Raw genomic sequence first — 23,315 nt, 5'->3', positions numbered from 1 at the left:
CCGGCTATCATAAAGTAGGCACTTAAGCTTATAATAAGAATGTTACATTCCATATAACAATTATATATTAGCTAACACTTACCAAGGATTCTGTTTTGTGATAAGTATTGTGCTGAGTGCTTTACACCGATAATCTCCTAATCATTTCAACCACCCTTTAAACCGAGCACTTAATGATCCCATTTGGCAGATAAGGAAACTGAGGCATAAGTGGGTTAAGTAGTTTGCCTGAAGTCACACAGATAATAAGTGGAAAAAAAAAAAAGCAAGACTTCCATATTCTGACTTTTAACTCTTATACCAACATTTCTGTCAGTGTGTCATTTATTAGGATTGTAGCTCTGGACTCCAAGTCAGGCTGGATCCGGTTCACTGCAATTCAACTGTACAAGTTAAGATACTTCTTATCTGTGTGAATTCGGCTACCCGTTGATAAAGGAAATAATAGCTGGAAATGTATTTTGCAGAACGGATATGCAAACCACGCTGCCTGGTAGCCAATTTTTACCTGTTCCCTGGGGAGTGACACTCTCTGCTTTAGTATTGCTTCCTAAGGGTCTCTACATATATGTGGATTTTGCTGCTTTGTCATTCATTTGAATAGAGCGAAAGGAGAAAATAATTATTCTATGATTCATGCTCCATTCTGTAGTTATTAAATGACAGAATGTTATTAATTTCCTTAATATTTGGTCTATTCACCCAAGACTGTTATTACCTTCCTTTTTCCTACTCTTCATAAGAGAGAAGACTAGCACTTAGAACCAATCATGGGAAATTTAATTAAATTCTAACAGGAAGGCCAAGTACACTTGTTAGGTTGTTTTTCCACACTTAAGGCATATTTAGTATCTTATACTAAAAAGTATTTCCTGGTGGGGTGGGGTGGAGGAAAAGGACAAAATCTGGGATGCCTGGGTGGCTGAGTCAGTTAAGCGTCTGCCTTGGGCTCAGGTCATGATCCCAGGGCTTTTCTGGGATCAAGCCCCACTTCAGGCTCCCTGCTCATCAGGGAGTCTGCTTCCCCTTCTCCCTCTGCCCCTCCCAGCTCCCTCCCTCCCCTGCTCGGGCTCTCTCTTCTGAAATAAATAAATAAATAAATAAATAAATAAATAAATAAATAAATAAAATCTTTAAAAAGAAAAAATAAATAAAATCTTTAAAAAAAGTACAAAATATTTTAATATTTCAATGGTTCTTTTTTTCTCCACAAGTATTCATTGTCAAAATGCCCAAAAAATATATTTAAAATTAAGGTTAAAAATAATCAACATGCTTACCAGCTGTCACTCCAAAGGTAATAAAGAGATAGTGCACGTTTGCGGCATAGGCGCTCAGTACCCAGCCCAGTGAGTTCACCAGCCCTCCGATGATGGCAGTCCGGCGACACCCACAGGTGTTGATAAACAAGCCAATGAAAGGTCCTGTCTCGGGACATGGAAAAGGGAATTGACTGATGGTGTTTTATTTTCATGCTTTCTTCGAAAATCCTCAATGAAGACAAAGACTAAAAATTACTAGGGCTGTTAAATAAAACAAACCCAACCCCCCATTGCTTTATATGCAGAAAGCTTTTAGCATGCAAAGATGAGTTTCTTTCACTGGTCATGTCACTGGAGAGCTCAAGGTGCTAGGTTTTCAAGAAAGGCAGACCTGAAATAAATAGACAGATGAGTTAGTTCATTCTCTTGTCTAAAACACAAGTCGATCCTAAACTAGCCGTCTACGGACTTATTCAGCCTGCGGATGCATTTTGTTTATCCAGAACACAGTTGACAAGATGTTTAGGGATGCCTGGGTGGCTCAGTAGGTTGGGCATCTGCCCAAGTCATGATCTTAGGGTCCTGGGATCTGCCCCGTGTTGGGCTCCCCACTCAGCAGGGAATCTGCTTCTCTTCCTCCCTATACCCCTTTCCACCACTCATGCTCGCTTGCTCTCTCTGAAATAAATAAATACAATCTTTAAAAGATATTTTGAATCAGTTGCCAGCATTTAAAAATTAAGAGCATTCACAAGAAATCCAATGATTGCACAGAATCCAGCAGCTTCCCACACAGCCAAGATGGGCTGGAGCTGTGCGTGGGCTGGCCCGAGTAGCTGTGTCCCCACTCCTAGTTTGCTAGAGTCACCACCCTTCCCTTTGGTCTTGTACTTGGCCTTCTGCCCTCATTTACATTATTTGTTATTTGACTTCTTGCCTTCAGACCTTAAGGGGAGTACAGAAAGGGATTTTTCAGGCGTCCCATGCTTCCTGTAAAGAACTGATAATTTCTTTTCACGAGGATACCTGGATGCAAAGTGTGTTGAAAAGAACTTCTCATCGCTTCATATGCACTTCAGCCTCTGGTGACTCTCAGTTGCAGACCGGCCCCACCAGGCTATACATTTTTATGACACCATGTTGAGATCCAGAAATATGATTCGGGGTACAGTGGGTGCTATGCAGGCAGCAATACCGTATCATATGACACATATCCTGACTGCCTATTTTCCTAGGACACTCTGGTTTTTGTCAAACCTCTTTGTTTTCTTCCTGATTTTGTGGTAACTTCTTTTTTTACATGGAGCCCAATGCAGGACTGGAACTCACCACCCTGAGCTCAAGACCTGAGCTGAGCTCAAGAGCTGGACACTTAACCCACTAAGCCACCCAGGTGCCTTGGGTAACTTCTGATGTCACAGAAGCTCAATGCCTGCCTGGTGATCAGTGATTCCCTGTCCAAAAAGCAATCTGTACTTTAGCAATACAGTGTGACCTTTGGTCAATATTCAGTAAGATGGCACATTTTAAACATCATCTTACTTTTGATCATTATTCCTTTTCCTAGTTACAAAGCCCTATATTCTGGTGGGACTATTTCAGGCTAAAAATTTGTTAAACTCTGAGGAGTTTCCCCTTTTAGTTCAAACTGAAACAAAATGTTCCTTTAAAGTCCTATCTACATTCATGTTACATTTGGATGCACAGTTTGCTAATGGATTTTTTTGTCTAATGATTCCGAGCAAGCCTAATCCTAAAAATGATGAAGGTGATGATTTATTAATTTAACCTTGGTGTATTACACAAATAACTCACCAGATAAACCTCTTAGAATGGACAACACAGTAAATATATTTTACATAAATATACCGTTATGTACTATAAAGTAAGCACATGGTATAAAAAATATATATAAACTAAATGCACTGATAAAAACTTCTAAGGGAATTATGGGGCAACTGAAATTCAGAAACCATAAGTTGAAGACGTATCTTTGATTTCTTCATAGATATATTTTTTAAAAGATTTATTTGAGAGAGAGCAAAAATGTGCATGAGTAGGGGGAGGGGTGAATCTCAAGCAGACCTTCTGCTGAGCGTGGAGCCCAAGGTGGGGCTCGATTTCAGGACCCAGAGATCATGACCTGAGCTAACTCAAGAGTCTGATGCTTAACCAACTGAGCCACCCAGGGGGCCCACAAAGAGGAGTAAATAAAAAAGAGAAAAAGTCATGACTCATCGGTCTACGGTTAATCAGCCTTTCAAGCTACGACAAGTCACCAGATTGCAGTTCAGGAGCCGGATCATGTTGTCCACGTAACAGAAGAGGCCAGAAGCAAGCTTTTCTGTGATACTGCCTGCTTCTGAAACACTGCACGAAGAAAACATTTGGGGGAAAAGGAGGGAGGTGGAATTCCCAAGTAAGAGCAGATATTCATGTCTGGAGGAATGTTGTATATCGAAAAGAAAGGATTAATTGCTTTACTGATACGAACTCAAGTTGGTAACTGTCTGACTTTCTGGTTCATCATCTCTCACGTCGTGGAGCTTCAGTCATTTAGGACTTGCAGACGGGCAAGCCAGCCCTAGAGATGGCATGCCTCCTCCATGGCTACCAAACACAGGAAGGGTCAAAATAAGGAAGTCGGACCCAAGCGTTCTGCTTCTGTTCCATTTTCTCATCATTGCTGATGGTCAACTGGCCTCTCTAAGGTCACGTTAGAGTTTCACCAAAATGAAAAGAATTCCCCACAGTCTAAGGACAAGGGGCAAAGGGGGTAGAGGGGCGGTTGTCTGGTTAGGATTCCCACTTTTATGGAGGAATCCAGAGTTCTGGGACGAGATGTAGACTTTCACCTCTTCAGAAGAAATCTGAATTTGGCCTGTTTTCCACATAATAAAGCTGCAGGCAACACCAGGAGGAAGTCCTAATTTCTTGCCTGCCCCTGCATCTCATAGGTTCAAAAAAGCTCAGGTGAGGAGAGGAATGATCTGAGGTGGCCTTGGCATACAGTCAAGGATGAAAGTAGGTAGTTCATTGAACTCCCGGCCTCCTAGGGTAATCCTTCACTGCAGTAAGGAGTTCAGAGCCTCTAAATCAATGACTGTCTGCCTTGGATGAGCATTGGAGTCACTTAGGAGCTTTAAAAAACAAAAAAATCTTGATGCTTGGGTCCCATCCCAAGACGTTCTGATTTAATGGCCTAGGTGCAGCGTGAACAGCAGGGGTTTTAAAAGCTCCTCGGATGGATCTGATGTGCAGTCAGGATTGGCTATCGCTGGTCTAAAATCTCCTTAGCAAGAAAGTATCCTCCTGCAGCCTGTAGATTCCCCCAACATGGCTTCCACCAAGAATTATTCTGAGGGTATCACCAAGGCTGCTGTAGATACGACTGAGGCGATTACATGCTGTTAAAAATTGGGACCTTTGGCAGGAAAATGGCGAAGTCCATGCTAGCAATGAATGAAACAGGAATCAACTAAATTTCCTACATGCAAGCCACTGCCCAACAGAGAGAGAGTTTTCAACTCTAACATAATTCACAGATTTTTTCTTTTTTGAACGTAGAAGAGAAAACCCAAGTGTGCTTACAACGATTAGAAAATGAGAACAATCTATATTTATTCACTTCAAATATATTCTCAGTTCTCATCTGTTGTAGGGGCAGGGAGTGTGGTAGAGTAGACACAACTTTGGAGGCCAGTGGGCCAGCTTTGAAGCCTGTCCCATGCTTATTCGCTGTTTAACCTTTCGTAAGGAAGTCTGTGAACATTGCATGTCTCCCTCTGTCAGACAGAGGACAGTGGTCTGGCACTGGCGTTGCAGTGGGATCAAACGAGAGCCTACGCATAACGTGCACGTAGCACGCACTAAGTGGGAAATAAAGGAGAGCTCTCCTTGCAGGCTTCTGGCTCGGAAAACACCCAGCAGATCTGCAGCCACCCTGTATCAGGCAGTTTAAGATAACGAACAGCAGTTTAGGGTCACGATAAGATAAAAGACCTTTTATTTATATAACTATGAGCCTTGCTGTGTTATGATTTCCAAGACACAAGGTATTTCCCTGGCAGGTACCTTTCCTGGAGAAAGGTTAGTCCACGAGCTGAAATCGCACTGCTCAGGATTTGTGGCCTCGCAAACAGAATTCTGAATATATAGTTACTTACCTCCCAATTAAATTCAAGAAGACAAACACGTTTCACCATCGCTATGAATTAGGTGTTCTTATTTTAGGGGTCATATTCAAAATCATTTCCAACAATTTCAGGACTGGTTCGCATTGCTTATTCTTGTAGGACTTGTGAAACACAAAATTATATCTAAGACAACCTCACTGGACGATTTGGAAAATAAGGGGACGTTTCCTATCCTGGCCTTTCGCGGAGTCTTCTTTTCTGTGGTAGACACAGACTTCCTAGATTGAATCCCTAAGTATTTTGGTTTGCCCCAAAGTAAGATTTTTTTTTTTAAAGGTTGTATTCTTGGAGCACCTGGGTGGCTCAGTGGTTGAGCATTTTTGCCTTTGGCTCAGGTTGCGATCCTGGTGTCCTGGGATGGAGTTCTGCATCACGCTCCCTAGAGGGAGCCTGCTTCTCCCTCTGCCTCTGTCTCTGCCTCTTTCTCTGTGTCTTTTGTGAAGAAATAAATAAAATCTTTAAAAAATAAACAAAAGATTGTATTTTTTTAAAAAAAGATTGTATTTTTAAGTGATCTCTATAACCAATGTGGGCCTTGAACTCATGACCCCAAGACCAAGAGTCGCATGCTCTATGGATTAAGCCAGGCGGGCTCCCCTTAAACATTTATTTTTAAAAAGGTAAAAAAACTGGATGGTAGGTTTTCTAGAAGTACAGTTTTCCTTCGCTGACTTATTTGAGAAGGCTGAATCACATCCAACATAAAACTAGCATATTGCCTACACTGCATTTTTCATATGACAGTGCTAGTCTTAACAAGGCCAACGCAGGGTTGAAGGAGTCAGGTCCTTAATGTTGCAGGCAAGAATTTACCGGCAATTCCCTGACACACGTAACGGTGCCCTTATGTAATTCTAAAACTAGATTAGTATTAATTCCCTTTGATAAACACGCATACTCCACACACATCTTGAGAAATAACACTTCATCCTTGTTTTTAATCGTTAGCAGTATCACCATTATTAATATTATTTGTATTATCCAAATGATCACTGCCTGCATGCCAGCCAAAATCAACAAATCTCTGAATTGGAGTCAAGGAATTAATTACCAATGTGGAAATCACTGAAAAGGGAGATTCTCATCAAGCACACAGATGCCTGTCATACGCAAACGCTCACAGAACTAGAAGAAGATTTGAGGCCATCTATGTTTCCAGTGTGATTTCATGAATACTTGAGATTAAAAAAAAATTGATGTAGAGGTGCTTGTTTGGCTTAGTCAGTTAAGCCTCAGACTTTTGATTTCGGCTCAGGTCATGATTTCAGGGTCGTGAGCAGGGCTCTGCACTGGGCGTGGAGCTTGCTTAAGATTCTCTCTGCCCCTCCCCCCTGCTGGCATGAACATTCTAAGAGATAAATAAATAAGAATAAATGTAAAAAAAAAATTTCAATGTAAAAGTATGGCTTTTACGTTCAAGAGATAAAGTAAGGGAAAACACCTGTCATATGATAGATGCTTATTAAAGATTAGTTGACAGTAAAAATTGTCTAGTTCCCAAAAGGAAACACATAGGCCATAATAACATCTTATAGTTATGATAACTTTCTAGCTTGGCATCTCCAACTGCATGAGAATTGCTTTCAGGGACACCTAGGAGGCTCAGCAGTTGAGCGTCTCCCTTTGGCCCAGGGTATGATCCTGGAGTCCCAGGATCAAGTCCCACATCAGGCTCTCTGCATGAAGCCTGCTTTTCCCTCTCCCTGTGTCTCTCATCAATAAACAAATAAAATATAAATAAATAAAGAAAGAAAGAATTGCTTTCACAGATTGGTGTGTGGTGAGGTTTAACAAAATACAGGGATCCCTGGGTAGCGCAGCGGTTTGGCGCCTGCCTTTGGCCCAGGGCATGATCCTGGAGATCCAGGATCGAATCCCACATCAGGCTCCCGGTGCATGGAGCCTGCTTCTCCCTCAGCCTGTGTCTCTGCCTCTCTCTCTCTCTCTCTGTGACTATCATAAAAAAAAAAAAAAAAAAAAAAAAACAAAAAAAAACCAAAATACATTATTATTCCTTCCTGTTAGCTAGATCTGTAACTTTTCTAAAAGCACTTTAATAGATTTTTCAACAGTGTGTGATCAATATTTCAAATTAAATCACCAGAACTCTGAAATAAGATAGTTACCTGCCTTTTATGGTGTTTTCCCTAAAATTTTTATCTTTTACCAATATTCATAAATGTTAAGTAAACAGACCTGTAGTGATATATAATGAATAGTAGCAGTCAAGAAAACAGAGTTTGGGGCAAAAATTTTTTAAATCATCAATTTTTAAGACACTCCAGATGTTCATAATATTCAAACAGTAATATCACACAAAAGGACATGTGTTGAGTGATTCCACTTCTATCAGGAACTGTCATAGAGACTAAAGGTGGGGGGGGGGGGTGGTCGGGCCAAGGGGAGGTGGGAATGGAGACTTGTTTCACGGGTACAGAGTTTCAGTTTGAGACGATGAAAAAGTTCTGGAGGTGGATGGTGGGGATGAATGCACTCAGTGGCAATAAACTGTATACCTAAAAGTGGTTAAAACAGTGAATGTGATATATTTTAGCCTGAAAAATAAAATAGTACCATCATTACATGCAGCATGCAGTGTCTAATATTTTGACAATCTAAAACATTACCTACAGCAGAGAATGGTCAACTTATAATTCAGTTTAACAGGTTGCACGTGAACATACCCACAATCAAAGTGATGCCCATGCTGAGGGAGCTGACCCATGCAGTCAGGCCACGGCTCTGATGGAACTCTTCAAGCCATTCCACGTTGAGGACTCCCAGGGCCATCTGGGAGCCCATAATGAGGATGTGCACAAAGAAGGAGGAAAGAACCACCATCCAAGCCCATCCACTGTCAATGTTTGGATGGGACTTAAGTGTCTTCTTATCTTTGGGGTCATCTTCAAAATCATACCCAATGTCTTCATGACTTGTATACATTTTCCAAGATTTTCTGAAATACACATGACAATTTCCTTGAATGTCAAACCAAAAGTATCTTTATCTTCTTTGGACAGCTCTACCTCCCCATCATAACCAAAGTGGCCTTCAGATTCATCGTGTCTTCATGCAGATTTGGAACACTCCTGACTTTTTTTTTTTTTTTAACTGCCAAGTGCTTTTGTGAAACCTGTTTCATCTTTACCGTCATCCTATAGGTAAGCATTACTATCCATATCTTAAAGAAATGGAAATAGACCCAGTGAAGTGAAGTGCCTTTCCCAAGTTCTCATGGCCATCAAGTATGGCTATCCCAGAACCTAAGGAATCGAATACAGCTATTCCTGACTCAAAAGCCCATGCCCTGTGTGTCTGTTATTGAGATGGACACTGATAGGTGACAACAAAGATGTCACAGAAGGAAGACACCTGGCTCTAAACAGCTGTTCAGGATAGCTTTGCCTTGGTAGAGCCCTTGGCACGGCATCTGGTTCTTGTTTTGTAGGTCCAAGTCTTCAGTTTGTTTGGTAGAGTGAGAGAGGATTTGCCTCAGGAGACCAACTAATATGAACCAACTCAGGAAAGAGTAGTAAACTAGAAGGCCAATTAATTAATTTTTTACAATAGGAGCTAGAACTTTCTAATAATGGTGATACTCAAGTCTGATACACAAACACATATTTTACCCATTCCACCTACCCGCATTCCAGCATTTCCCTGGGAAACTAGAAAGTTGATTTAAAAATAGAAAATCAGGGCAGCCCCAGTGGCTCAGCAGTTTGGCGCCGCCTGTAGCCTGGGGTGTGATCCTGGAGACCCGGGATCGAGTCCCACATCGGGCTCCCTGCATGGAGCCTGCTTCTCCCTCTGCCTCTCTCTCTCTGTGTCTATGAATAAATAAATAAAATCTTAAAAAAAATAGAAAATCAGACTAAAAGCATTTGGATACTACAGTGATGTCTAGGTTACCAGTGAGATTACCAGGGAGCCAGAGGCTAGATCATGCCTGTGTGCCAAGTCAGGAGCTTAGAGTTTCTCTTGCACATAATGAACAGCCAGAGGCTGAGTCCTACAGGAACCAGACATGGTGACCTGTGCTCTACGCAGATCCATCTCCAGATGTTAGGACAAAAGGCTTGGAGGCTGAATGGAGCTGGAGGGGGGTGGCGATGCCAGGTCAGGCGAAGCCTCTGGCTGCATTTGTATTTTTCAGGATGAAAAAGAAGTATGTGTATAAGAACTGAGGATAAAGAGTAAAAGGAGGAGACAGAGACAGTAATCCTGGAGGAAGTGGGACAGGAGGATTGGTCTTGATCTGCAGGAGCAAAGCAGAAGGTGGATGGAGATGACATGCCAGGTAGTGGGATGAGAAGTTACACCTGACAGTCCGATTCTTGGGTGAAGTAGAAAGTCAGGTCACTGGCTGAGAATGAAGAGGATGGTGGTTATGAAGGGGTCTCAACGTTCAGGAATATTGAACAGACTGTTGCCCACAGCAAGTGGAAGTGATTGTCGGGCAGTTCTGAAGGTGGAGCTGAGCCCTGCAGCTCTGAGGGTGCGCAGCACCAGGTACAGGCCCTGGAGGCCCTCCCCCGAGAAGCTGGCAACGAGAGCATCATCAGAGGAGAACTTTCAAACAACAACAAACGACCGAATTTGGTCTGCCTTTTTATGATCTCGATGTGCCAGCAAATCTAGACAACGTCCCTGATAAAAATACTCTCTGAAAAAAATCTTTTGCTGGTCAAAGTTCCAAGTAATTCTGTTTTAATTTTCTATCTGTAAACTTCAAATCAGGGTGGTGCTATTACTTATCCTTCCGTAAACAGTCTTATCTGCGGGAAGTATTCTAGAGAAATCCTAGTTGTACTGTTGACCCCGACACCCATCTGGCCCCAGCTGCACTGTACATACGCTCTGAGGATAGGTTCCCAGGAGATCAGAATTGCTGGAGCATCTCTGTGGCACAGCCTGGGTCTGCAGCAGGACCTGCGAGATGCACTAACGTGTAGTTACTGTAGGGATGAAGCTCCAGAAGTTGAGTTCTTCATGCCTACTTGGAGATTTTATTTTGTTTAAAATGTAACATAGCGAAACAAGTGCAAGACTGCAAGGCGAAAACGAAAACCTTTCGCGTAGAGAGTAAAATTTGCAGTCAATACATGAAATGTTTTACTCAATCTGCACGATGTCTTTAAAATAGAAATCTCTTCTTTTTTCAATTATTTTACAACAGAAGACAAAGGGCACCTGGGTGGCTCAGTGGCTGAGCGTCTGCCTTCGGCTCAGGTTGTGACCCCTGGGTCATGGGACCGAGTCCCACATAAGGTTTTCCTTCAGGGAGCCTGTTTCTCTGTCTGCCTATGTCTCTGCCTCTTTCTCTGTGTCTCTCATGAATAAATAAATACAATCTTTTAAAAAAACAGTAGACAAAAAATAAGAAAACGATGATTTTTATGAACCATTACATGGTTACTACTGAAAATCCTTTGGTTGCAATGGAGGAAGGAGATATAATAAAAAAAATAATCCCAAATACATGAGAAACCCCTCCAAACAAAGGTAATTGTCTTTACCTTTTTTTTAAAAAAGTATTTTATTTACTTATTTGAGAGAGAGGGTGAGTGAGAGAGCAAGCAGGGCAGAGGGAGAAGCAGGCTCCCCACCGAGCAGGGAGTCCGATACGAGGCTCCATCCCAGGACCCTGGGGTCATGACCTGAGTCGAAGGCAGACACTTAACTGACTGAGCCACCCAGGCGCCCTGTTTTTTATTTTTACTTTATTAAAAACTTTTGTTTGTTTGTTTTTACCTTTTTTAAAGGCTATGTGGTCCATGAAACTTAAAATACTTACTCTCTGACCCTTTATAGGAAAAGCCGGTGGATCCCTGGACTGTGGCTTTGGTTCTGGCTAAAGTTTGTTGGGAAGATATGGGTGCTGGGAAACCAAGGATGCCAGTTTCAAGGATCTGTCCTGAGGCTCATCTCGATTTTCCCTTTCCCTCATGCCTTGTCCTCATTATTATTTTTATCTTTTAAATGACTCTATGTCCTAAACACCCATCCAATCCTCAACCCCTACACTTCCTGCCCACGTTGCTCCTGTCTGCCTGGGTCCTTTCCACTTCCCCGTTCTGCAGACGGCTGGGAGGGATAAGATAAAGTGCTATCGTGCCATGTGATTTCTCCATGCTGTCAAGATAGCTTTAGGATCAAGGCCAAACCCCCTTTGCCTCTGCCAGGCTCCCCACAGATTCTCCTGCTCTCATTTCCCTGCCTTTGACCTTTGCGCTCCAGCCCTGCTGAGGCACCTGCAGCTCCTTCACCTTGGCACAGGGTCTTAAGCCTTGGGGCACGGCCTTCTCTTTCTCTTTTGGGAACGCACTTCTCTCCTTCTAACATCCTGCTCCCCTTCTGCTCCTCCCTCAAGATTCAGCTAAATACAATAGTGAAACCTTGACACGGTGAGAACCCCCTCAACCCCTGCAATCTAATCTCTAACATTAGAGTATGTGTTAGATCAACCAATTGTTGTACAAGGCTGTTTGAAAACATGGAAAGAAGAGCACTCTAAGGTGCGAATTATACACAGGAGGCTACAACTTGGGATATGTGCAAGAATCCCTTTGTTTTTGTTAAAAATAGGCATCCATAGGAGAGAAGACTGGCGTGAAAAGAATAATGTTGAGGGAGATTATTCTTTGGATGATGGTCTTAACGGACTCTTCCTCCTTTTAATCTGTCTTGTTGGTAAAAAAAAAAAAAGAAATCGCAATAAATATGTATTAATTTTATAGTAACAAAATAAAAGTCCCTATCTCTATCTTTTAAACATCATCTGGATCTGCTTTTTGCCTCCTATAGATTAGTGGCTGAATTGTGAAAAAGAAAGAGGATGATTCAAGAGTCACTCCCCTTAAGAAGTCTACTTTGCCACTACCCTGCTCTTGAGACCCTGGGGAGAGGACAGCCTGCCTGGGGACAGTCAGCAATGGGACAGCCCTAGTTTTTCAGAGCTCGCAGCCCAGACAAGGGCTGCACTGGCAGGAGGCCCAGAGAATAAGCCTACAAATGGATCAGACGGGGTGGGTGTTCAGTGGTTGTCTTCCCTCTGTCTCTGCTACTTACATGCAGCATTCTGAGAAGCCAGAAAGCAAAGAATCAGGGGAATGACTGGCCTACATGAGTAATAATAATATTTTATTTTTTATTTAAAAAATTTTCCTAAAAATATTTTATTAGTTTCAGAGGTAGAATTTAGTGATGCATCAGTTGCATATAGCACCCAGTACAACTGGGTGATGGGCATTAAGGAGGGCACTTGATGTAATAACATCATTTTAAATCTGTGGGATAATGCTCAGCTCTGTTTAGTGAGACAAAACAACACAGCCTGGCATTTTCATAAAGGCCACTTACATCTATTTTTTTTAAATAATAAGCCGTTTACATCTATGAAAAAGTTTGAAATAATATCACGAAAGTTATCATTTTCAACCGCTAAGTTGAAATAGTAAACATTTTCCTAAGCAATGTTAAGAAATTGATATGTTCACTGAATTATTTATTTTATGGGTTAAGAGATGGGAGATGCCATTGAACTGCTCTCAACATTTCCGTTGCATTTGTTCATAAATAAATGACATCGGATAGCATTTAATTGCCACGTTTTATCCAAGGGACGCAAGGGTGCATGTAGCGTACAGTAGCCAATGCAGAGCACTGGTGGAGGGTGGGGGTGGCTAAAACGAAGTGGCTGTCCCGTCTTCAGGAGGTCCCTAAAGATACACCTGGCAATAGAACCATCTGCATTTCATAGCTCACTCTCTCTACAAGTAATTTCTGTTTTGACTAACCGCAGTTAACTTATTGCCCAACCAGGTTAATGAAAGCAAAGGACAATAGAAAAATACATTTCTATCCCCTTCACCCCACGTTTGCTTTTAGCATTTGCATAATTATAAGATATAAAAGAACCATTTGAGTATTATAATCTTAGTCTACACCCCGTGAGAAAGAGAGAGAGAGAGAACACAAGTGAACTAGGGATGGTTCTGGGCCGCCCTGTCCCCAGGCTCCACATCTTTCTCCACCACATGGCCTTCAAGCTCTCCCACCTTCTCCACATCCTGACAGACGTGTAGAACAACACACACGTGGTACACTGGGGTAAATGGAGGCACCGAGTGTGGAGCTTCCTCTAGGATCAATATGTAAGACGGAGCCCAATCCAGGCGGCCTGCTGAAGGCTCAGCCTGTAACATTAAGCCTTTGCACGGAAGACCGTGAAGGAAGGCAATGGGGAGGCCAATAGCCAACCTTCCCCTTGCCCCATGTGGGAGTCCTCGGATGGTGGCAAAGTCATCCTAAACGCAGGGAAATGAAGTAACCCCTGAAAGCCAGGAGATGGAGGCCGGCTACGTATTTATGTGCTACCACGTCGAGGCGAAAAGAATTTAGAGCCAGCTGTATCTGAGATGAAAATTAAATTCAGGTTCCGCAGCTCCCATACAGGAGCAAATCTGATAAGCAAACCCTTCACTCTTTTAACTTGGCTGCTGGGGCTCCGTGAGCATGTGGCGGGGGCTTTGCCAATGACAGGAAAGGGGAAAGCGCCCAGAGAAAACTAGAATTACAACCTCCCGGAAAGGAGGGCAGAGGGGGGTGGAAACTGGTTCTTCCTTAGATGCGGGCGAGGGGCGCGTCCACCTCCACCTGGGCTGTGGGATCTTTTGCCCAGAGGACCTGGGGGCACGGGAAATCGTGGGCCTTAGGGGGCGCCCTTGAGCCCTGCAGGCTGAGGAGGTTAGAGCCCCGCTGGCTGGGGAGCTGCAGGGCGGGGAGGCCCGCTTGGGGGAAACGGGCACTTGCCCTGGGTTCACGGTGGCCTGGGGACACCTGCACATATAAAGGCCTTCTGGGGGGCCAGGGGCTGTGCCGAGTGGCTTCTCCACCCCGATCTTGTCCGGTTGGCATTAAGGCCCCATTGCACAGACCAGGAAACTGAGGCTATTTGTCGAATGAGGGCAGTGAAGTTTAGAGGTCAAACTAGCAAGTGGTGCGGCCGGGCTTGCGGGATTCCAGAGCTGCTTATCCACCCCCATCTCTCCCTTACACACACACACACACACACACACACACGCACACACACGCCAGACAAGGCGACAAGCAGCCTCCTAATCCTCAATAATAATCCTCACTCATCCCCGTTAATTGGTCTGAATCAACTTTTCCGCGCAAGGAAACCGGCTTAATTAATTGGAAAGCGGAATCCGGTTCCTTGGCCTTGGCGCCGTGTGCCCGGGAATGGCCGCCCCGGGTCACCCCCCCCCGCGCCCCCCGTGCCCCTCTCCTGCCCGCGGGGGGGGGGCAGCCCTGCGCGCCCCGCTCCCGGGCTCCGCGGTCTCCCCCCTCCCCCGCGCCCCGAGCGCCGCACCCCGCGCACCCGCGTCCCCCGCGGGCTCGGAGCCCTCCGCACCCCCGCTCGCCCGCGGTCCGCCCCGCTCCCCGCCGGGTTCGAGGCCCCAGCTGCGCCCGGGCAGGCGGGAGCGGGGCCCGGGGAGGGGGAGCCCGGGGAGGGGTCCGGGGAGCGGGGCCCGGGGAGGGGGGCCCCGGGGAGGGGGGGGGCCCGGGGAGGGGCGAGCCCGGGGAAGGGTCCGGGGAGCGAGGCCCGGGGAGGGGGGCCCGGGGAGGGGGGCCCGGGGAGGGGGCCCGGGGAGGGGTCCGGGGAGCGGGGCCCGGGGAGGGGGGCCCCGGGGAGGGGGGGGCCCGGGGAGGGGGGAGCCCGGGGAAGGGTCCGGGGAGCGAGGCCCGGGGAGGGGGGCCCGGGGAGGGGGGCCCGGGGAGGGGGCCCGGGGAGGGGTCCGGGGAGCGGGGCCCGGGGAGGGGGGCCCCGGGGAGGGGGGGGCCCGGGGAGGGGGGAGCCCGGGGAAGGGTCCGGGGAGCGAGGCCTGGGGAGGGGGGCCCGGGGAGGGGGGCCCGGGGAGGGGGCCCGGGGAGGGGTCCGGGGGTCCGTGCGCCCCGGCGGCCGCGGGAGCGGAGCGCGCGTCCCCGCCCGCAGCTCGCGCCCCCCGCGCCCGCGCAGCCCTGCCCGCCGCCGCCCGGCAGCCCTCCCGGGCCCGCCCCGGGCCTGCGCCGCGCGCCCCCCGAGCCCCCCGCGGGCCAGGGCGGCCCGGGTGCAGCGCGGCCTCGGGGTACTCACCGCCCGCGCGGCGCGGGGCTGCGGCCTCACCGGGCTGCCGGCCCCGATGCCCGCGCCCGCCGGTGTCCTCGGCGCCCCCCGAGGCCCAGCATCCCGGCCCCCGCGCCGCCCGCTGCCAGGCCCGGGAGCGCCCGCCGAGCTGGTGCGTCCCGAGGCGCGCGAGCCTAACCCGGGCTTCCTTCCAATCCGTGCAATTTCAAATCTCCACGCTCGTTCATTGCTATACCGGCTAATTCTGGTTTGGCAGGAAAAAATTGCAGTCATCTCACGTGCACACTCTTGTGGCCGGTTGAAGTTTAGGGCTTTGGCTCAGGCGGAGGCTCTGCACGTTTCTAGACCCGAGGGGAGGCTCCGAAACCTCACCCCACGCGCGATGGGGGGGGGCAGCGTCTGCCCTTTGACCGAGAGCAGCGGGGGACTGAGGAGCAACCCCTCACCCGGGGCTGGACCGGGAAATACGGCCCTTTGCATAAGGACCAGCCCCCCCCCTCCCCCCCCCCCCCCCAGGTCTCCTTGGCCGGAGAGGCCTGAAGATCCCCAATTCCCGGCCCCACTGCAGGGCCCACCCCTCATCGCTATTTTTCCGGGGTCAGCCCCTTGCGTCTTACAATCCCAGGGCACCAGGCACACACGTGTGTCATGCATATGTACCCTGTTCCCAATGAAATTCTTTGCCCATGGAAAGTTTTCAATGTTTGTTAAGTGAACAGGAATAAGGGGCGCCCGGGGGGGCTCAGGGCTTGAACACCTGCCCTGGGCTCAGGTCGTGATCCCGGGGTCCTGGGATAGAGGCCTGCCTGGGGCTCCCCGCAGGGAGCCTGCTTCTCCCTCTGCCTATCTCATATATGAATAAATAAAATCTTTAAAAAATAAAAAAGAGTGAAGGGGAGCAAATGAAACCAGTGCTCTTTGACCTCAGCCGAAGGATTTTTATAGTAGTTTTCTATTGCTGTTGTAATAAATTACCACATTTAGTGACAGGAGAAACAAATTTAGTAGCTTCCAGTTCTGGAGGTCAGAAATCTGAAAGGGGTCTTACTGGGCGGAAACCAAGGTGTTGGCTGGGTTGTGTGCCTTCTCCTGGTTCTAGGGAAGACCCACCAGGTTGAGAGGGTGCCTACATGCCTTGGCTTGGGGTCACTGTTCCTGTCTTCAAAGCCAGGGGCACTGCATCATTCCGGGCCTTTCTCTTTGGGTCACATCACCCTCTGTCTCAGGGCACCCTCTGTCTCCCTCCTCCACTTCTAAGGGCTCTTGGGATTCCATTGGTTTACCCAGTGATGATTGGATTATTGGATAATCCAAATAATCTCCCTGTTTTAAAGTCAGCTGATTAATAATCTTAATGCCATTTGCAACCTGAATTCCTCTTTCACCATGTGAGGTACTATATTTACGGGTTCCTGGGCTTGGGATGTGGACATCTCTGGGCCACCATTATTCTGCCTATCACAAATTTCTGTCTTCTTTTCTTCCTTCTTTGCATGTCTCGTTTTCTTTTCTTTTCTTTCTTTCTTTCTTTCTTTCTTTCTTTCTTTCTTTCTTTCTTCTTTCTTTCTTTCTTTCTTTTCTTTCTTTCTCTTTTTTTTTGCAGAAAAGAATATTTACGTGTATCTCACATTGCCATTGATTATATCAAACCTTGATTAAAAACATAATTGAGAATATTGTGAGAAATTATGGCTAACTGAGGACATTTGGATGAAGCACGAGGCTTATGTGTTCCAAATGTTTTAATTTGCTGATGGGAACACGAGCAAATGGATGGGTAGTAGTCCTGTCTTCAGATATCACTCACTTCAAGCAGGCTTTTGACAGCAAGTCAAGATTGGGGAAGTGCCTCAAGTGTAGATTGGCCCATCTTGTTCCAAAAGAGGTTTGTGAGATTTTTACATCTGTCTTTTTCCCCCCTAACAAACTTTGTGCACGTATTGAGCTGTATAAGTGATGTAGTATCAACTATACATATTTAAATGTATATGTTCAAATTTGATGAGTTTTACCATAAGTCTGGGAAACTATCACCTCAATCAAATAGCTCCAGAATTTTCCTGGTGCCATTTGTAATCCACGCCTCACCGGGTCCCCAAATCCCCAGGCAACCTCTCATCTGCTTTCTGAGAAGCTTCTGCTCTGGACCATGTGTAATGCACATCTGGAGGGCCCAAAGAAGATTTTCTTTTCTTTTTTTTTTTTTTCAGCTTTACTGAGGTATAATTGACAAGTAAAACTGCATCTATTTAAAGCGCACACTGCCATGACTCGATGCACAAGTACATCGTGAAGTGATTGCCGCAATCAAGTTAATTCATACATCCATCGCTTCATATAGTTACCTTTTCCTCTGTGGTGAGACGGCTTAAGATCTACTCTCTTAGCAAATTTTACATATACAATCCAGGGTTGTTAACTATAATCACTAGGCTGTACATTACAGCCTCGGAACATAATCATCTTCTAATTCAAAGTTTGTACCCCTTGACCGACAGGTCCTCACTTCTGCTGTCTCCCAACCCCTGGCAACCAGAGAAGCATTCTACCCTGTGTTTCTCAATATTCAACTTTAGAAAAATAAAGTCTACATATAAGTGGGATCATATAATATTTGTCTTTCTCTGTCTGGCTTATTTCATTTAACATGATGTCCCTCAGGTCCATCCATGTTGTCACAAATGGCGGGATGTCTTCTTTAGTTATAGCTGAATAGTATTTCATCTTCTTTAAAAGGCTTTTTAAAAGATTTCATTTATTTATTCATGAGAGACACAAAAAGAGAGAAGCAGAGGCAGAGGGAGAAGCCGGCTCCTTGGTCGGGAGCCCAATGTGGGGCTCGATCCCAGGATCCTGGGATCACACCCTGAGCCAAAGACGCTCAATCACCGAGCCACCCAGGTGTCCCTATTTCATCTTCTTTATCCATTCATCCCTCAACTTACACTTAGGTGGTTTCCATAGCTTGACTACGTGAATAATGCCACAGTGAACATGGACATGGAGACACACTTCTTCAATATACTGATTTCATTTCCTGTAGAAGGCTTTCTGGTAAATTATACTCCTTCACAGTGTCACCGCTCTTACCTGCCTAGAGGTCCCTCACTGACACAGGTAGCTTGAGAGCAGGCCCAGAGCAAAGGGCCTAACTGCGATCCCACGTACCAGTTGGTACATCAGAGTGATGAATGGTGATGACTCATGAGCCCTGGAAGGACATTTGGGTGCGTTTATAAGAGCCCAAGGCAGCCCTCGCTGGTTTTTGTGTCCTAGTTCTTGAAGCACTGACACTCCTGGCGGTTAGGAAGCTGATGCCTTGGGTATGAGCCCCAGCAGATGTACAGCAGTCTGGGTGCAGAGAAAGGTATGGCCACCACAATGTCCACATAAAATGGCATTTTATCAAGGATGCTGGATCAGTCTTAAAGTACAGTGACTTGGTTAATGCCATAACAGCCTGTCCTGTGTATTCTAAACCACGTCCATGGCAAATGCCAAAAGAATCTGGGGCCATTCCCTGGAGTTCCCTGCCAGCAAAGGACTGGCAAACTGATCATGGCAGTCCCTTCCCTCTGAATGAGGGTTCTAAATGTGCCTTGGTTTGCAAGGACACTACCTCTGGCCTAAGTCAAACTTTCCCTGTTGCCATGCAAACCATGCTGCCCCTGTCAGGGGATCAGAGAAACCGAGTACCATGTATGGATACCCTCAGTGAAGAGATAGCAATCAGGGGGCACATGTCAAAGGTCATGGTGTGCAGAGTGGGTGGTAAAGCATGACATTGAGTGGAGGTTCCATCTCCCCTCCAACCCACAAACAGTACAGCTGGTAGAAAGAAAGAAAAAAATGGACTATTAAAGCAGCAGACGAAATTGTTAAGGGCTAAAACCACCTTGGCTGAGTGGACTAAAGCATTGTCCTAGGCCTAAATACATTTATTTATTTATTTAAAGATTTTATTTGCTTATTTATTCTAGAAAGAGGGCCTGTATGAGCTGGGGGAGGGGCAGAGGGAGAGGGAGAGAGAGAATCTCAAGCAGACTCTATGCTGATCCTGTTGTGGGTCTGGTTCCCACGACCCTGAGACCATGACCTGAGCTGAAATCAAGTGATGGAGGCTTAACTGACTGAGCTGCACAGGGCACCTGTTTATTTTTAAGATTATATTTCTTTATTTGAGAGAGAGAAAGAGAGAGAAAGAGCATGAGTAGGGGGGAGCAGCAGAGGGAAAGGGGGAAGCAAATGCCCCACTGAGCATGGAGCCCCATGTGGGACTCAAGTTAGGACCCCAGGATCACGACCTGAACCAAAGGTAGAGGCTTAACCAACTGAACCCCAGCGGCCCTACGCTTAAATGGGCCTAATGCCTATTGTCCCATATACCAGCCTGGGGACCTCTGTTGAGGAATCCAGTGCCCTGAAGGTATGGAAGTCAGCCAGTCATTGCCCCAACTCTCACCATGATTGCCTGCTCTGCTGCTGAGAACACCAAGCCCAGCCACATGGAATGGAATTATCTACTGAAATGTGCAATGGGATGTCCCATTTTGGGGGGGGAGCGAGTTACTTTGCACCCCTGAGTGAGGGGGAATCCCACAGGGATCCCACTGTCCTGAAGCAAGCTAGACCCGTTAAAATGCACTGCGCCTGGGGTGCCTGGGTGTTGTGTGTTCATATCTGATGAGTCTGATACTACATCATCTTTATTAAATCACATGGGGACACAAGTGAACGCCTTGAGACATCCGACCCCCAGCTTAGGGGACTTGATATCATGGGGCAATGATCATGGGGCTCATATCATGGTTTGGATCATGAGGCTCTTAGTTGAAAAAGTTGTCTCCGATTTGGGGGACCATAGTTTTACTGTGTGTTTTCTCTTAGTTTTACTCTCTGTTTACTCTCTAGATGACAAAGGAGCCATCTCCAGGCTACTGAAATCACTCTTGAACACTGAGGGCCACTGCAGAAGAAGGGGGCATATGGATAATAAAAGCTGGTCACAAGGTGTAGAGTGTTGGGGAGGTCATTGAGAAGACGAGAGCACCTGTGAGATGAGATCCATGAGCGGGACCTGGGTACTTGGAGACCTCTCATCCATCCCCTGTCCTTGAAATGTGGGTTCTGCTTGCTTTTCCCATTCCCCAATGCTGTTCTGAGGACATAGTCTCAAGAGTATGTAGCGTTGAGAACACCTGCACAGTATATGTGACGGAACCCAGCTAAGGCCTCTATATAGACTTTTACGATTTGGCAGGCAGGTGTGAGGAGCCACTCGTCTTGCTGCCGCCCAAGACAAGCCTCATACATAAGTTCTCTTTGCTTCTTAAAGCTGCCACCTCCCAACATGGGGTGGCTTGCCTCCTAGTCGGTGTCTCTCTCTGGCCTCCATGCTTACGGGGGCTGGTTTCAGATTACAGAAAAGCTCCCAGGAGGTTTGCTGACCAATAAGCTGTACTGAGAATGGGTTCTGATCTAAGCATGATGGTAAATCCATTTCTATGTACTTGAAGCCCCAGATACAATTAATTACATAATTCTGTTCTTTAAGTGCCTTCCTTAGCCTCATCTGAAGCAATAATATCCATGAAATCATGATTGCGATGTGCTACTTGTATACTCGTCTAATGCATATCAATAGAAAAGCCTAATTATTTTAAAATTCATCAGCCTGTGTCTTTTTTTTTTTTTTAAGATTTTATTTATTTATTCATGAGAGACACAGAGGCAGACACATAGGCAGAGAGAGAAGCAGGCTCCCTCCGGGGACCCCGATGCAGGGACTTGATTCCAGGACCCCGGGATCAGGACCTGAGCCAAAGGCAGACGCTCAACCACTGAGCCACCCAGGCATCTCGATCAGCCTGTGTCTCGCTTTGTGGTTTGGGCAACACCCCCCCCCCCCCCCCGCCCCTTTCTCTCACTACCCACACATACCTGTCTAGTATTCCTGCTGAATCATTCCCAGTGATTGCCTGCAGGTCTGGTTCTTGCATGAGAAGGCCGTTTGTTTGACCTAAGGGGTGTTAGAAGCAAGGACAGGAAGAGAAATCCTGAGCACTCAGGTCAGAATTTTCCTCCTGGTATAGGATCTCTCCAGACTTAATCCCAAAGCACCAACAAAATTTCTCCTGCCTCATAAGGTTTCAAGCTCATTTTTACCATGGATTCAAATTCAAGAACAGATCAGGGGTGAAATATAGCAAAATTGACAACACGTTTTTGCCTTTACCTTAGTTTTCCAAGTGTCTTGCATTTTCCTTGCTGAAAGAAATAATCAGTATCCTCATGGAGTAGCATGTGACTTCACAAGAGTAGAAGTTCTAAAAATGCCAGGACACTGTCACTAACTTGGAAAGTAAACACTTTCCTCAGTTCATGGGCCTTGTATGATAATTTTGTTGGTTAATATTATACATGATTCTTAAAGAGTTTCAGGAAATCAGTGATGTTAGTAAGCAAATCACTAAACATTTTTTTCTTGCAGCCACGGTGTTTCTTCTCTTATTCAATATCCATTTTCCTGAAAAGTTGCTTGTAGATCAAACCTTATTTTAAATGCTCTCAGGGAGTTCACTAATAGACATGCCTGATGAATCCTTCTGAGGCTAGATGAATACCCACATGCTGATATATTTATTGTTCATTGTTTCATAGGTTTAGATTTCATTGTTCTAAACTTCATTGTTTCATAGGTTTAGATTTAAATTTTATTACTTCCCTTAAAGCACAGTGCACTTGTAATTTATGCTATTTTAAAAATATTTTGTGTGTCCAGAGATGGATCATTGACATTAAACATTCATGCTCTATGTTCAAAAGTCAACTCCACATCATATTCTTTGAGAAGGTCACTAATGAATAGGATTAAGTCTGGGTCTCCGTGAACCGAGAAGAGAAAGATCTAGCATTTTCTCTTGTCACTTTTGACTTCGGTCTTTATTTGCAGGGGCAAATGTTTCTGATAAAACCAGTGGAAAAGAGGAGATGTGGATGCTGTGAAAGCAAACCTAGGAAACCGATTAACGAGGGGTCATAATGGGCTGCAGCTCTTCAGCCCTTGGCAGTGTTCTTGGACCTCTTTGTTCTCTCCTGCCCTCGAGCCTTCCTCCAATCTGGTTTCTGCTTGATTCTGGCTCATGTTGACTTGGCTTTGTGTCTAAGGTTTCCAGTTTTCCTGTTCACCTTGATGGCAAGCTGGACTTTCAGTGCTGTCTCTGGGACACCAGTGGATCTTCCAATCCCAGATGGTTTCTGTAACCTTGCTGGCCAGACAGGTTCTTCAGCTGGGCCGACATAGTTTCCTCTGCAAGAGAAGATCAGTTGATTTCAATATATTTTGAAGGCCGAAGGCCAGCGTTAGGAAACTCCTAGGACTGTAAACACCAGTGATTATGAAAACCAAAGAGCCTTCCTCTTCCTGGATGCAAAGCAGCAGAGCATGTGTGGCAGATGCCAAGAGCATACAGTGCATAGGTATTTAGGTTGTGAGGTGGGTCAGACCTGAGCTGGACCCTACTCCTCCCCTCTGTTTTTATGTGGTCTGAGCATTAGCTTGACAGTAGATGTGATGATGGGACCAGCTCAAAGGGTTGTTGTGAGGATGAAGCAGGATAATGCACACAAAGCATGTGCTGGGCATGGAAGTAGGGCACTTCTTTCTCACGTAGTGACAATGGTGTCATCCCAACCCATTCTATTACAGAGGCAAGATAACCT

General features: G+C 46.0%; 1 protein-coding gene across 1 annotated transcript in view; it reads right to left on the bottom strand.

Annotated features, from left to right (window-relative positions):
* The window catches only part of SLC16A14 (solute carrier family 16 member 14), a 29,596-nt gene extending 13,748 nt beyond the window's left edge, over positions 1-15,848 (bottom strand). Inside the window, exons 1-3 of the mRNA XM_041767408.1 lie at positions 15,603-15,848; positions 8,143-8,414; positions 1,281-1,424 (exon numbers count right to left, since the gene is read on the bottom strand). Coding sequence (XP_041623342.1) covers positions 1,281-1,424; positions 8,143-8,401 — 403 coding nt within the window. The 5' untranslated portion in view covers positions 8,402-8,414; positions 15,603-15,848. The remainder of the gene's footprint in view (positions 1-1,280; positions 1,425-8,142; positions 8,415-15,602) is intronic.
* Positions 15,849-23,315: the final 7,467 nt, after the last annotated feature.

Source organism: Vulpes lagopus, chromosome 8 (genome assembly GCF_018345385.1).
Source record: "Vulpes lagopus strain Blue_001 chromosome 8, ASM1834538v1, whole genome shotgun sequence".
NCBI lineage: Eukaryota > Metazoa > Chordata > Mammalia > Carnivora > Canidae > Vulpes > Vulpes lagopus.
Note: the sequence above shows the minus strand (reverse complement) of the source record. Positions and strands in the feature narration are given on the sequence as shown.